This window comes from Danio aesculapii, chromosome 19 (genome assembly GCF_903798145.1).
Source record: "Danio aesculapii chromosome 19, fDanAes4.1, whole genome shotgun sequence".
NCBI lineage: Eukaryota > Metazoa > Chordata > Actinopteri > Cypriniformes > Danionidae > Danio > Danio aesculapii.
This window is the reverse complement of record NC_079453.1, coordinates 22,015,812-22,031,112: the sequence shown is the minus strand read 5'-3', so window position 1 is coordinate 22,031,112 and position 15,301 is coordinate 22,015,812. Positions and strand designations below refer to the sequence as shown.

General features: G+C 32.1%; 1 protein-coding gene across 8 annotated transcripts in view; it reads left to right on the top strand.

Moving 5' to 3' along the window:
• Positions 1 to 15,301, top strand: part of pleca (plectin a) — a 239,793-nt gene that overhangs the window by 73,033 nt on the left and 151,459 nt on the right. For 2 of the 8 annotated variants that reach the window (XM_056479243.1, XM_056479241.1), the window contains exon 1: positions 7,922 to 8,096. The exons of the other annotated variants lie outside the window; for them this stretch is intronic. In XM_056479243.1, the coding sequence (XP_056335218.1) occupies positions 8,006 to 8,096 (91 nt within the window). In that variant the 5' untranslated portion in view covers positions 7,922 to 8,005. Of the gene's footprint in view, positions 1 to 7,921; positions 8,097 to 15,301 lie in introns of those variants that run through there. 8 annotated transcript variants of the gene reach the window in all.

Genomic DNA, 15,301 nt, shown 5'->3' with positions numbered 1-15,301 from the left:
AACCATTAGCCTACATAATTAATTTTGTTTGTTAAGTACAAAGATTTGTTTCAAAACTATTTCTAAATTCAGTTTTAATTTTCAGCAAACAAATAAATGAGCAATAATAACGAAGTGTGGTCAAAAAAAATGAGTTATATCCAAACACAAGTCCTATGCCCCATATTTTTACCAATGACCTTCCTTTGGTTCTAAAGCATGCAAGGGCAGTCATGTATGCAGATGATACAACATTATATCTACCAGCGGCATCGATTAAAAAATTATCTGCTGATTTATATGAGGAGTTAAAATTAGTGGTAAAGTGGGTACAGAATAATAAGATGGTTTTAAATTTGACAAAAACCAAAAGGATTGTGTTTGGATCCAACTTTCAATGTAAATGTAAAGCACAGTTAAATTTGTCTGTAATGAGTGTGCCTATTGAACAGGTAGAAGAAATTAGGCTTCTTGGAGTTCTTCTTGATAGTAGGTTAAAGTGGTCAAAACAGATCAATAAAATGGTAATAGTTATGGGAACGTACACATCTCTATTAATAAGAGATGTGTACAATTTTTACCACAGTACTGTATCTTTCAAATTGTTCAGGCAATTGTTCTTTCTTATCTAGATTACTGTCCAGTGGCATGGTTGAGTGCAAGTAAAGACTTAGATAAATTACAGTTAGTCCAGAATAGAGCGGCACGACTGATTTTACACTGCAATAGAAGATTTAATATTATGAAAATGCATCAAACTTTAGATTGGTTATTGGTGAAGGATAGGGTGATTGTTTCTCTGCTGTGTTTCATAAGAAATATATCTGTGTCAAGAGTTCCAATGAAAATGAAAATAATGAAATAGCTATTTAAACAACTTGATGGAAAATGGGAAAATTAGAGTTGCGTTGGTCTGAAAATAGCAACACATCGGGGCAATCTGGTCTTGCGCCTTATTGCACCAGGTGTATGATAGAGGCCTAGATGCTACATGAAACTCTAATGTGCATCACTGATGAGAAAAAAAAAAACAATTAAAAAGAGCAATAACATTTTCAACAAAAATGCATAAAAATTAAGCATCGTTCAGGTAATTCTGGTAAAGTCAATTTACAGTTATTAACCGTTTTGAGGTTACTCACTGTTAACCAGATTATTGATTTTTTTAATTATATATATATATATATTTTTTTTTTTTTATTATTATTTATTTATTGATTTTTTTTACTTTTGAAATTACGAGAAATGACAATACCTACACTTGTTTTAAAAAGCAGGTGACATTAATGTATTAGTAAGAAATAAAAGTGAGGATTTAAAAACTTAAAATGCTAGATTTCCAAGAGTCTCAGGATGAGTCCCCAATTTCTCTGAAATTTCAAGATGCAGCTGTTCCATTTGAATGACATAAAGCATGTCTTTGATAACAGTGAGCATTTGGACATTTCCAATAAAATAAAATCTTTTGGCTGAAATCATGCCAACCATCAGGGCTTGCTGTTGAGTTAAAGGGTGAGGGCCATTATATTAGAATATCAAAAAATAGCCAAACTGTGGTCAGGTTGGAAATTGATTTTGTAAGCATTGGAAAACAATTTAAAAATGTTGGACTAAAACCCATGAAGAACAAGACAAAGTCAACATAAATGTGTCCATTCTTCCAGAAGATACAGAGGAAAATGTTTTATTTATGGTAAAAAAATTAAATTACATTAAAATAGTAAAAGGGATTAGAGTGATTTATGATGAAGACTGGATTAATGATGCTGAAAAATCTGCTGTGTCATCAAATTATACAATTTTCTGTTCGTTTCTCTCTTTGTTGTTCTTTCAGTGGTTAATTCGATATTATTGCTTTAATTAAAATATGGGCTTGGATTTGCTATTTTAACTTTCACTGTGTGATATGAGACATGAAAGCAGCATAAGTGTGTTGCCATTGATTGCAGTCTTAAAAATATATGAGTGATCAATGATGCAACTGACCGATCAGAATCATGTATTACAGAGAGCTGTGCAGTAGTTATTTAGCACCTGCTCTAATGCAGTATTGATCAGAACAAAGCAATGGCTTCTTTCTCAGCACTACCACACAGATTTGGCCAATACATTTTTTTCCTCCACTTTCTGCAATCTAAGCAAACTATTGAAGCAGATCAAATGCAGTGCAGCTGCAGCAGGCCAGGACTCTAGAGAGAGACTGCAAATCCGAGTAATTTAATTTAATTTAATTTAATTTTATTTTATTTTATTTTATTTTATTTTATTTTATTTTATTTTATTTTATTTTATTTTATTTTATTTTATTTTATTTTATTTTATTTTATTTTATGAATACATTATAAACATTATAAACAACCTAAAAAAAAGGACAGTTCTTGGAATATAAATATACAACGTTACTAATGGTGGTACTTTTTTCAGTAATGAGTACTCAAATGAATTACTGTTTCCTCCGTTACAACGCCGTTACCATTACTAACAATAAAATGCGCATTACTATAATTGAGAAAGCTGAATCAGTCGCACACACCAACGACCAGGAGTCAGAACGATGGCAAATCCAACAAGTTCAAAGGTAGCGCTTGCAAACTGGAAATATAAAGCACTACTTTTCCCTCGTTGAGGTGAAAGGCAAGAATGTTCATTTATTGCGCAATGGTACGAAATTCCCAGGGAAAAACGAGTCTCTCTACGTCAGTAACAAGTAAGTTAATTCTAATCTAATGAAGCACCTCACGTCTTCGAATGTGAACAACGTGAGCTCTGCTACCAAAGAAGGAGATGAAGCCACGACATCAAAGCAAATAAAATTACATTTTTCTACACCCAAAACCCTTATTGCTCAGACAGAATTAAACAAAATAATATCTATATTGTCTCTCACATTGTTTTACAGCAACATTAAAATAGTGTAGATTAGTGTACAATGGTATTTATATATAGTTAATTGACAGATTAGATTTTTTAGCAATAGTTACTTTCCCTGGTAATTAGATATTTTTATAATTAAGTAACTAGTAATTATAACTAATTACTCTTTTAAAGGAACGTGTCCAACACTGGTCTTACATTTTAATCAATAAACAAAATTAAACTGCTATTCTGGTTGAAAAAATATGAAGAAATGTAGATCAAAAATCATTTTGGAATTTGATTGTGAATCAGACCGGATTGTAAAGTCCTTATACGTAGATTCGCACCCCTAATATAATGGTTGAGGGTGAGTAAATTATGAGATAATTTTCATGTTTGTGTAAACTATTAATAACAAGTGTAAACAGGGTTCAAGTTAAAAAAAAAAAAAAAACTAAAAGAAAAATACATGGTGGGGTTTGCTTTTGTCCATTGATTGTTGATTGGATTGTTGTGTTGTATATTGATTAAATTCAATAGAGTGACAGATTGTCCCGCCCTCATGTTGTAAACAACATCAATGTTTTTGCAATTAGAAGGGACAATCTTTTATATTAGACATTACAAGGCCATGTGAATAAAAAATATGTGCACAGATAAAGCATTTCAAATAAACACAGAAATATTCCATTAAAAATGGAAATTAGATTTAGATGCATCTTGATTTAATTTCATATCCTATAAAAACAAGCTAAATAATTCAAGCTTGAACTCATTGAACCTCTGCCTTATGGCAATGACAGACTCACAGAAGAAGGGAAGTGAAAAAAAGGCATAGATAGAATAACGAGTGTGTGTGTATGTGAGAGTGATCGAGAGAGAGAGAGCAATCGCAGGAGCTCCAGCAGCAGGCCAGACTCTGCTCCCAAACTGCTGTGTCATCTAGTCTGCATGGGGCTTTTCTCTGTTTGTGTGTGTTTTAGCCACGAGAGGAGCCCGTGTCCTGGCTTCGATTGTGCAAACACATCGCTTATTACAACAACACAGCCTCAATGCAAAATCAAACAATGTTTTGGGAGAGAAGTAGATTGGGTGCCAATGATGATGTGAATAGTTGTGTTTTAATCTCCATAACTGTCGACTAGACTTTTCTGTGCTGGAAGTACAGTAACAGTCTTTGCCGAGTCACTATAGATGTGCTGAATTATGCTTGCTTTATTCCTTTATTATGAAAAAAAGAGCATACTATAAAAAAATGCTAGGTCAAAAATGGACAAATAAAATCATTGGGTTAAAAATGTAGGTAACTCTTTAGTTTAAGTAACAATTAACACCATTAACTACTGTCTTATTGCCTATTAAATTATATTTTTGGATGTTTACTAGTTTATTTAAAATTATGATTTTATTCTACATCACTTAATACCTCAACCCAACATCTACCTTAAAGCCTGGATGAATTGGAAGCTGCAACCTTTTTTTTGTGTGTATAGTGATGCAGTTTATAGAGAAACGGTATATTAAATAAGAAAACAGTGGGCGTGGCTTGTTTTTTTCTACTGCGAGGTGATTGGATGTAGTAAAGTAGGCATTTCATTCAGAAAGCTTGGGAAAGGGTTTCGTGAGAGTTATTACATCCTAACAGACCTCTCCTCACCATTTTTGTTTGTTGTCATAGCGCTGTCAAAACTGACAGTTGGAGGGGGCGTGGTTAAGGATGTTAACCACGCCCAATACCTCAGGCATACGCAATCTGAGAAAAAACAGGACGTGCATGTTCATATTTCAATTTTAGATTCCATGGGCAAACATTTTTTTCCACAGATGAATGACATCCACAGATGAATTTTTCACCACGAAACTAGCAATGTGAGCTAACAAAATCAATATGGTTAGTTTTGATTTCATGTGTACTTTAATAATTGTTAATAAGCAGTAAATTGGTAGTTTATTGAGCTAAAAGTCTTAGTTAATAGCGAGAATTGTACCTTTATATTGTACCTTTATATAAAATTTCATTTAAAAATGTAACCCGTTTGGTTTGTCCATACTTGACCCGACATTTTCTTTTAGAGTGTTTGTAATGTTGTTGTTAATTATCATTGTGGTGTAATGTTTGGAAAGCTTGCGTTATATTGTAGCTCATCGTTTGTGTGTATGTAAACATATACAAACCTATTTTTTGAGCTGACTGACATAAATAAACGTGAAAATCTGTTTAGAGACTGTCTGCCGTAACTTGGTCAGATCATATGTTAATGAGCTGTTATTAACACATTTTAATACCTTTATGGTCAGCTGAAATTCTTGATTCTGATTGGCTGGGAGGTGTGCAATCAAATCGTATAATGCATAGGTAGTTTCAGTCAAATTTGGTGGTTCTTTGCCACTGCGTCAAATCTTTAAATCCATTGATTATCCCTTATTTATAAACCATTTACACTTAAAAGGGCAATATATTGGTAATAGACGACAACTGATTAGGTAATCATTGATTTAATCATTCACATAATCTTGTTTTCACAGGCTTTCAGGAGCCAGTGAAAACACATAAGCTTTTTTTGAATAACACATTTTATTTTAGTTTTTGTTTTCTTCTTTGGTTTTCTTTTGTGTTTTCGATTCTTTGTTTTGTGCGTTTAGCTTTTACTACGCGTTTTATGTTTTGAGATGATATTTTGTTTTCTAGTTTGTATTTTGCTTTGTTTGTAACACTTTTAACATTTTTGAGTATCTGTCTAATGGGCCATTTAGATATAAACAGAAGTATTATTATCGGAATATGTTAAAGAGAATTCAAATTGCTTCATCATTTATTCTCCCTCATGTGGTTTTAAACCTTTATGACTTTCTTTCTTCTATTAAACACAAAGGAAGATACTTTGAAGAATACTGTTATTTTGAAGATATACTATAATATAAGGTATTTTGAAGAGTACAGTGGTCCCTCATAATCGCGGGAGTTACGTTCTAAAAATAGCCCGCAACAGGTTATATCCACGAAGTAGTCCGCTTTATTTTTTACAATTATTATGGATGTTTTAAAGCTGCAAAACCCCTCACTATACTATTTTCTCAGATAGGCATTAACATTTTACACTTTAAACACTCGCGTAACTTCTACTTTCCTTCAGCATGTCTAGAAGTCCAACTTTTTGTGCGATGGTTAGCATCTTCCTCTACCTTTTGGGTGCTACTGCATGTGCCTTTGTTGATGCAGAATGTTTCATCGACATTATGGGGTTTGTTAGGGAGAAAACTTGCAAACATACAGTACAGCACTTCAGAGTCACACTGCTAGCGATCAAAGATTTATGTCAATTTGGCAAGCTGAAAGCATTCTGTATACTGAACAGGAGACACGGCACACAGAACACATTGCGCTGTAAAAAGAAATAGCATGTCAGATTGCACAAAAAAATCCACGTAACTGTGAGACCGCGAAAGGTGAACCACAGGTGAGGGACCACTGTGCTACTATATTTTTGCTGGTACCCATCGATTTCCGTAACAGAAAAAACGAAAAACTACAGAAGTCAATGGTGTCAGCTACCAGCATTTTTCAATATATAATAATTTGAGTTCGACAGATGAAAAGAAACTCAGATATGTTTTAAACACGTGAAGGGTGAGTAAATGATGACAGAATGTCCTTTTTAGTTGAATCATCCCTTTAAAAACCCAACACCGCAGATTTAAAGGAGGGTTCCTTTTTGTTCATTTTTAGCTTGTTTTCATCGCACACAGCAACAACTGTATTAAATTAGACCATACGATCAAAAAACATGCAGCCATCAATAAGAATTTGTGGTGGCATTTAGCAAAACCTGACAGGTTGTAAATTACTTTTATTGAAAGCATTTGGTGTCATCATGCTAAATGCTGAGCTAAAAAAAATTAAGTGGTTAGATAAATTACAGGGAAGCCCAACCAAAGTCCCCACACTGTTAAAAAATAGCCGCAAATTAGCAGTTTTCCGTATTTTGGGATTCATGTTTTTATTTTTCCTCGTTTATTTATGCTTTTGAATTGCATTTTGGGACCTTGATATTTCTTCCTACAACTTTTAATCTGTAAAAGTTTGGAAAAAAAAAACTTTTGTCAACATTTTAGATAGTTTAAAGTGATATATTGTCTGGGTTGCTGTTGTATGTTATGCTACAAAAATAATAAACTTGTTAGAAACTTGACAGAACATTGGTTTTTTACAGATATACAGTTGAAGTCAGAATTATTAGCCTTATATTGGTAACACTTTACAATAAGGTTCATTAGTTAATGCATTTACTAACATGAACAAATCATGAACAACACTTGAACAGCATTTATTAATCATAATTTACTAATGCATTATTAACATCCAAGTCCATGCTTGTTAACATTAGTTAATGCACCGTAAGTTAACATGAACTTACAGTGAACAACTGTATTTTCATTAACTAACGTTAACTAACATGAACAAATACTGTAGTAAATGTAATGTTCATTGTTTGTTCATGTTAGTAAATGCAATAATTAACATTAACTAATGAACCTTATTGTAAAGTGTGACCCTTATATTCTATTATTTCAAGCTACCAAAATGTCAATAAAAGTCACTTTGTTAAACTGTAGAGTTGAATTCTTAACATCAAAAGTTGACAGAGCAGAAATCAACATCCCGTAAGACAATTCACTACCGTAAATAAAAAGAAAACACTTGAGAATCACAAAATATGTTAATTAATTTAATTTAAAAGAAAATTCTTAGTTTTGCTTCTACCACTATATTAATCCTTATCCTCTTTTTTTGCATTCTACTTTTTAAAACCACCCTCCATTTGTTAGTTTACACTATCCACATCTCTCTCTCCAACCTTCAAAACACCTCTTCCTGCATTCCGATTGGCTCATACACCCAGTGGGGGACCCACGGGGGATGGGATGTGACGGGATGGGCTGGAGGAAAGACGGGAGAAGGAGGAAGAAGTGAGGGAGGGGTGCGTTTTTCACATCGCAGCTTCCCCGCGAACAGGGAATGAGTGAGTGTGAGTGGGCGAGAGAGTGAGAGAGGATCAAAACAGAGAAAGCACACGGTCAGCAAGCAGCACTGCAGACTTCGCCCAGAGCAGATCACAACTAAATCCTGAAGTCTTGCAGCCGTGTGCCTGCTCAGAATCTGACCTTGCACATGCACACACGCTCAAGGGACACCAGCACCACACAATCCAGTGATATGGACACAGCCCGCTCCATTCAGCATGAGATCACCTCTCTTAAAGGTATTTGCCTTCTGCGATTGATGCGGATCAGGGATTTTAGGGCATTTATGGATCTTAAGCAATGGTATGCAAAGTTTCAGCAAGTTGCATTGTATTCTCGCTGGATCAACTTGTTGTTTTTGAACAGCGAGCCTTTTGTGTGGGGGTTCTCATGCTTGAACTCTCTGGCTGTGTATGGGAGCTTTTTTCTTTTATCTGCGCTGGGATTCTGCGTCAGCCATGCGGCATCACTGCTGCATCACCACGGTAACAGCCGGCGCAGTGACTCGGCTTCCCGTTAAAGAGACGCTTGTAGTGTAGTGTGCAGTGTGTGTAATGACAAGCAGACCAGGAAGTTTGATGTCATAGCAAAGCATTTTCATTGGACAGATGCCTGTAATTCAATGTAAACTGATGTGGAGTACACTGAAAATAAATGATTCATTGGATTTACTTAAAGGGAAGTGGTTGCAAACAATTTATATGGGCAGAATTTATCCAAAACAAATTAAATTTAGTAATGTTAACTTTATTTTATTTATATTACTAACTTTATTTGTTTAAATTCAGCCCATATAATTTGTTTGCAACCATTGACCTTTAGTAAACAATTAGTAAATCCAGTGAATCATTTGTTTTCAGTGTGTTTCACGAGGATCAAGTGTTAAATACTCATATATGTAGACTTTAATATTTAATATATGAGCTTTGATGGATACGCTGGTGGGAGTTTAGATTCAATTATATATGATTGAGATAACAGATTTGTGGGTAAAACTTTTTGGATGTTCTTTAGTTTAAGCTGAAAAATTGTGATGTTCAAATGCTAGGAATTAGTCATTAATAATTATAAGCATGAGTCAGATTCTATTGATGGTTTCTTGTGTCTTTGTGTTGAGAGGTTTTTGTTGATTCTGGTATTAGGATGTGTAGATTTGCTTGTTGAATCTGGATTTTTTCAAGGGTTGAAACGTTAGTGTAACCTTGTGTGGTTTGGTATTTGCTTAGTTAAAGGGAATTTGATGGATTAGGGGAGCTATTGACTTGCAGTGTAAAATGCGCTGAGTCATTACTCAATACCAGAGCCATGCTAAACCTGTCAACTAGATGGCAAAAAAACTTGTGTTGTATTATTACTATTATTATCAGACAGGTTATTATATGTAATATTTATACTTTGGCTGATATTATTTGTAAGTTGGAAATTGAAATGGTCATTATTATTATTTTCTTTTGACTTTTACAATATACATTTAGCAGCAAGAATTTCATTTAATTTTATCTTTAGACTTTCACAATACACTTTAAGCAGCAAGGATTTATTTTATTTTATTTTATTTTATTTTATTTTATTTTATTTTATTTTATTTTATTTTATTTTATTTTATTTTAATACTTTCACAATACACATTAAGCAAAAGGGGATTTATTTTTTGTATTTTATTTTATTTTTTACAATACGCATCAAGCAAAAAATAGAAAAGCTTATAGGAATATGAAATCTTTAGAAATGCAATAATAATATGAAACCTACATTTTATTTTTACAGTTTGCACATTACATTTCAAGCATTAAAGGATTATAAAGTAAATAATTTAAAAATAATGCGTTTAGAATATATTAAAAAATATATTTTTTGTGTCATATACAGTATTTATTAATTCATTCACAAAATCAACAGTACAGTTATGACAAGCATTGCTAGCTCTTCTAGACATTTCAGACAGATATTTTTCTGGCCATATTTGTTTGCATATTATTAATTATTCTGATGTTTAGACAGAACACTGATACTACTAATGATAATATTGAGGATAATAATAACATTTTGCCTATTATTTTGTCAGTGTGGTTGTCAACATTTGTGATGAATGTTGACATGTATTCGTTGGTGCTCCTGTGTTGACATCTTTATCTACTCGATGTCAATAAGTGAAGTAAACTTTTAGCAAACCTTTTTGGAGCTTCTGTTTTTTACTGTGTAATTCAGAAAGAATTTATGTCAAGAGCTCTACCATTAAAAGCATTTTACTCTTATAAACAAACACAATCTCTTTAAATTTCAATAATGTGTCTTTATTTGTAGCTCTTCACATTGCTTTTCATTATTTTTTCTCCCAGTCTGCGAAGAGTAGTCAGTCCAAAGCTGAGTAATTTGTCATTTAAATGTGTCTGTAGTTTGAGTGGCTTTCAATAGAGTTCCAAAGTATCCAGAAAGCCTTCAGCTGTTCTGAGCAGAGTAAATGTTTTCCTCAACTGTCAGGCAGACAAAGGCTTCTTAGCCCATCAAACACTCTGGAGAGTCTGACATTCTCTTCCCTTTTGGTTGCCCCGTCATTGAAGGGGTCACTTTCTGCGGGACACACTCTTGGCAGACTTAAAGCAAAGCTGGGTGTGAGTTACCTGCCTGGAATATCAATGCCAGAGGAAAATAAAAACAAAACTGCTCAAACTTGTACACTGTTTAAACATTCTGATATATATATATATATATATATATATATATATATATATATATATATATATATATATATATATATATATATATATATATATATATATATATATATATATATATATATATATATATATATATATATATTGCTGCTAGATACTTTGTAAAAAAAAAAAAAAACATATGTTTCTGCTAATCAATCCAAGTACAACTCTTTTAAACACTGATTATAAAATATATATACACACAGTTAAAGTCAGAATTATTAGCCACCATGAATTATTAGCCCTGTCTATTTTTCCCCCATTTTCTGTTTAACTGAAAGATTTTTTCAACATATTTCTAAACATAATAGTTTTAATAACTAATTTCTAATAACTGATTTCTTTTATGTTTGCCATGATGACATTAAATAATATTTGACTAGATATTTTTCAAGACACTTCTATACAGCTTAAAGTGACATTTAAACGCTAAACTAGGTTAATTAGGTTAACTTGGCAGGTTAGGGTAATTAGGCAAGTTATTGTATAATGTTTTGTAGACTATCGAAAAAATATATAGCTTAAAGGGGCTAATAATGTTGACTTTAAAATGGTGTTAAAAAATTAAAAACTGTTTTTATTCTAGCCTAATAAACAAAACAAAAAACAAATGAGACTTTCTCTAGAAGAAAAAATATTATCAGACATACTGTGAAAATTTCCTTGCTCTGTTAAACATCATTTGGGAAATATTTAAAATATACACATACATATTTGTTTGTAAAGCACAAAAGATGAATGTTAGATGTATTTTTTTAAGGATCACATGTGATTAGGTTTATGGTTGTGAATTCAACTTAAGCACAAAATTAGAATAACACAAAAACAAATGCCACTATTTCAAGGTATGCTTTTTTTTTTTGTTAGATTTATGCATTAAAAATTAATCTTTGCATATCCAGCCATCACAGGATTAAATTACACTATTGAAATACAACATTACATTAAACAAATTGCATTAAATTACACTATTGAAATACAAAAGGTAAGTTACATTGTAGTTATTTAAACTCATTCATTCATTTTCTTTTCAAAGTCAAAAATAAAAATAAAATTTAAAAAGGCAGTTATACTCTAGTTCTGTATGGCCTTCTTTATTTATTTATTTATTTATTTTTTGACCACAACAAGAGAAATTGTAAATAAAAAAAGTCCTGCTCCTGTACGTCCATGTAATCTCAGTAAATAATGACCACCATTAGACTTTTTTTTTAAAGTCACAAAAATATTCTAGATTGTACCATGCATTCCAAATGTTTTGGGTGTATAGAACATGGTTTAGTGGAAAAAAAATTTCCACTAAATTATTTAATATAATCTTGACCTTGACCTTTAGTCTTCATTAAAATTGCATGAAGCTCCATTGGCATGGCCGTTTACTCCAAGTCATTTAGATAAAGCAAATAAATGCAATGTTTTGATAAATCAGTATTATTCAAAATGAAACAAAAATTATAGAATGTGATTATTTGATATTGTTGATAAAAATAATAACAGACATAGGTCACACTTTATTTGGATGGTCCCTTTGTTGAATTTAAGTAACATTGCATCTACATGCCAACTTATTCTCATTAGATTATGTAGACTGTTAGGCTGGGGTTGGGGTTAGGGTTAGGGTTAGAAACTTGCAAAGTTTCTTATAGTCAGTTAAATGTCTGTTGAAGAGCAGTATCAACAGATTTTAAGCAGACAGTCTACTAATACTCAAATGGACCATCAAAACAAAGTGCCACCCAGACATATTTACCCATAGAAGATGTTAATTGTAATCTTGTAATTTCTCATAACTTATTAATGTTCGTTTTCTAGATGCTCTGTTAAGTCTTTCTTGACTCCTTTTGTGGTGCAAAAAAAAAAAAGAAAAAGGATTCATATACTGATAAATGCTGCTACAGTTTCACTGGTTCACAAATGATGAAATGTATTTTATGGTGACATTTAAAATGAATATTAAAGCAAATATTTTAATTAGGTGAACATTTACTGACTCAGGTGTTGTTCTGGCAATATAACAACAACAGAATCAGTAAATGTTCACTTCATTTTTTTAATTTATGTATTTATTTTTATTTTTAAAAAATATTTATTTGATTTTAAATATTCATTTTTTACTTATTAATTATGTATTTAATTTTTATTTATTTGAATTTATTTATTTGTTTTTGTTTTTTTAATTTTCATTTATTTATTCATTCATTCATTCATTTATTTTAATTTGTCTATTTAAAATGTAATCAAAAAATGTATTTATCAATTACGAACCAGTGAAATTGAATGCAGTTTATGTTTTTATCCAACGCAGCCAACAGCAAACTGTAACATAAATGACAGTTAATCCATTTGTGAAACAGGATATGGGATTTTTATTGCTGTATATTTCGAAGGCATTAGCAGCTTTTGCTGTTTTTTTCTGTATATTCAGTGAGCAGCCAGTTGCTTCTGTTTCCCCCTGGTTTGCCTCAGATTAATGCTGCTCTGGATCCAGACCCAGATTCCCTTTTAATGAGCTTTTGGCCTTTCTACTTTCTCTTTTGTTTCAGAAAACCTTTTTATATGTGTTAAATGGTTTTCTTTTACAACTACACCATAGAAACAGCACGTCCGGTGCAGGAATCTTGTTGAAGCTGAGGATCAAATGATCTATCATCAGTCACAAAGAGTTAACCGGTTGAAGCAATGTGCTCCAGGGAAAGAGTTTGTATGTTGGTAAATGATGAATTTTTGTAACTGTCAGACATTAAGTAATATTTTCATTTTCACTAAACAATGAACTCTGTGTATTTGCTAGAGTAGAATGTTCTGTTTTAAGCACTGCTTTCATTATGTTTTTGTTGTTTCATTGTTAAATATAAATTTCTTAATTAATTTCTTAATTATTCTGGATACTGCAGTATTTGCCTATGGATTAAACTAATTTACCACCTCACTGAACTTAATCCTGGTGAGCCATACCAAATTCTGTGGCAAACATATTTGTTGTCTGCTGTTTTGAAACAAATTGTAAATGTATGTTGTCTATATAAGCAGATACTTGAATAACAGTAAGTATATGACATGTGAAATATACAGAGATGTATAAAGTACTAGAAACCCAGACTTAAGTAAAAGTACAAGTGCTCTATCAAAATAGTGACTTGAGTAAAAATTGAAGTGCTCTTTAAGTACCGTACTTAAGTGAAAGTACTAAAGTATTCAAAATTTTTTGTACTTAAGTATTGCAAGTAGTTTATTCTAAAATTTACTACTCAAATACTGAAAGTAAAAGAACAAGTATTGTGTTATATAGTTATTAAAGAAAGCAGTCAAAAGACATATTGTTTTGAATATTTAAGACATATTTATTTTAAATATCTTTTTGGGGGCACGTGATTAAGCAGAACCAAAAGAACCATGGTTTACGATTTATAATATGTATATAAATATGATGGGTCAAAAATACCATTCAGCGTGACACAGCCTTTATGATAGCCAGCTAGTTAATGTTAAGTGAACATCACAGCATGTTATGAACCGCGGTTAGCTTACGTTAGTTAACTGCAGTGTTTTGTGTATTATATTATTTTTAACTTGATATCTTTCTTCAAATTCAACAATGAATTTTCGAAGGCCATTATTTCGCAGTCTTTTGGGAGGCGGAGTATGCACTTTCACTCTGACAAATGCAAACATGGACTCTAAATAGGGCCACTGGTGGTCTTTTTTCTTCATTGCCACGAACAGTTGAAAGTTAAGGAGTTGAAAGTGGAATTTCTGGGTTTTCCATGTCGAAAACAAACTAAAGTGCTCTCAATGCAGGCAGGCAGAGCTGTTTTCTTTGATCATCTGAATGATGACGAGCCAGCATATTTTAACCTGTGACAGAGCCATCTGCTACTCTAGCAGTGATAATGTGGGTTTGGAATGACTTGTAACATTTTTATAATTGTAACGATAAGTTTTTTCTCATTATTGATCATACAGAGGTCGAAATTATCGTACAAATACGATAATTATCGTACAACACTGTCACAGACTGGAAATGATGAGAGTCTCATAGTCATTTGTGAGCGATGACTTGGGAATCTACATCATGGCGAGTTGCGGTCTGCCATATTTGCGCACAAAATCAAAAATTGCTAATTATTTTGATATAACTAACTTGTGTACATTCTGCAGTATATAGGAAGAAACTTTATTTCACTTATTCTATAACTAGACTCGTGTAAAATCTCAACAAAAGTTTCTTATGTCTTATGATAATCTTTTTCTTAATGATTAATGCTTTGTAAAGATTTATTTTTCTCTCCTTCTTAGCTTTTGTTGCTGTATTTTCTCTTCAATGCAGTGATGTTTTTTTTCTTGTATTCAATTAAAAAAAGAGGACAAATGCAGGAGCACACAATGCAAACCAATGGAAATCACAACAGAAAAAATACACTTTCATAGTAATATCTTTTGATAAACATCTCACAAACACTCAGAATAAAGTGGACTAATGTGTATATACCTTTATAAATGCTCGTCGTGTGTCTGAAAAACTGAAAATATGCTTTCCATAACATCCAGTCTCCAGCAGTGAAGTGGTAACTTGAGAAGCCGAGCAGATCTGACATCTTTTAAAGCTTTATATTGTCTGGATTTGTGTAGTAAATTATACTACATAACCTGGTAATAAACTGCCAATACCTATTTCTTCATATGCTGTTATTTCTTTTACAATATTTCAAACAAACAATGTTCAAACT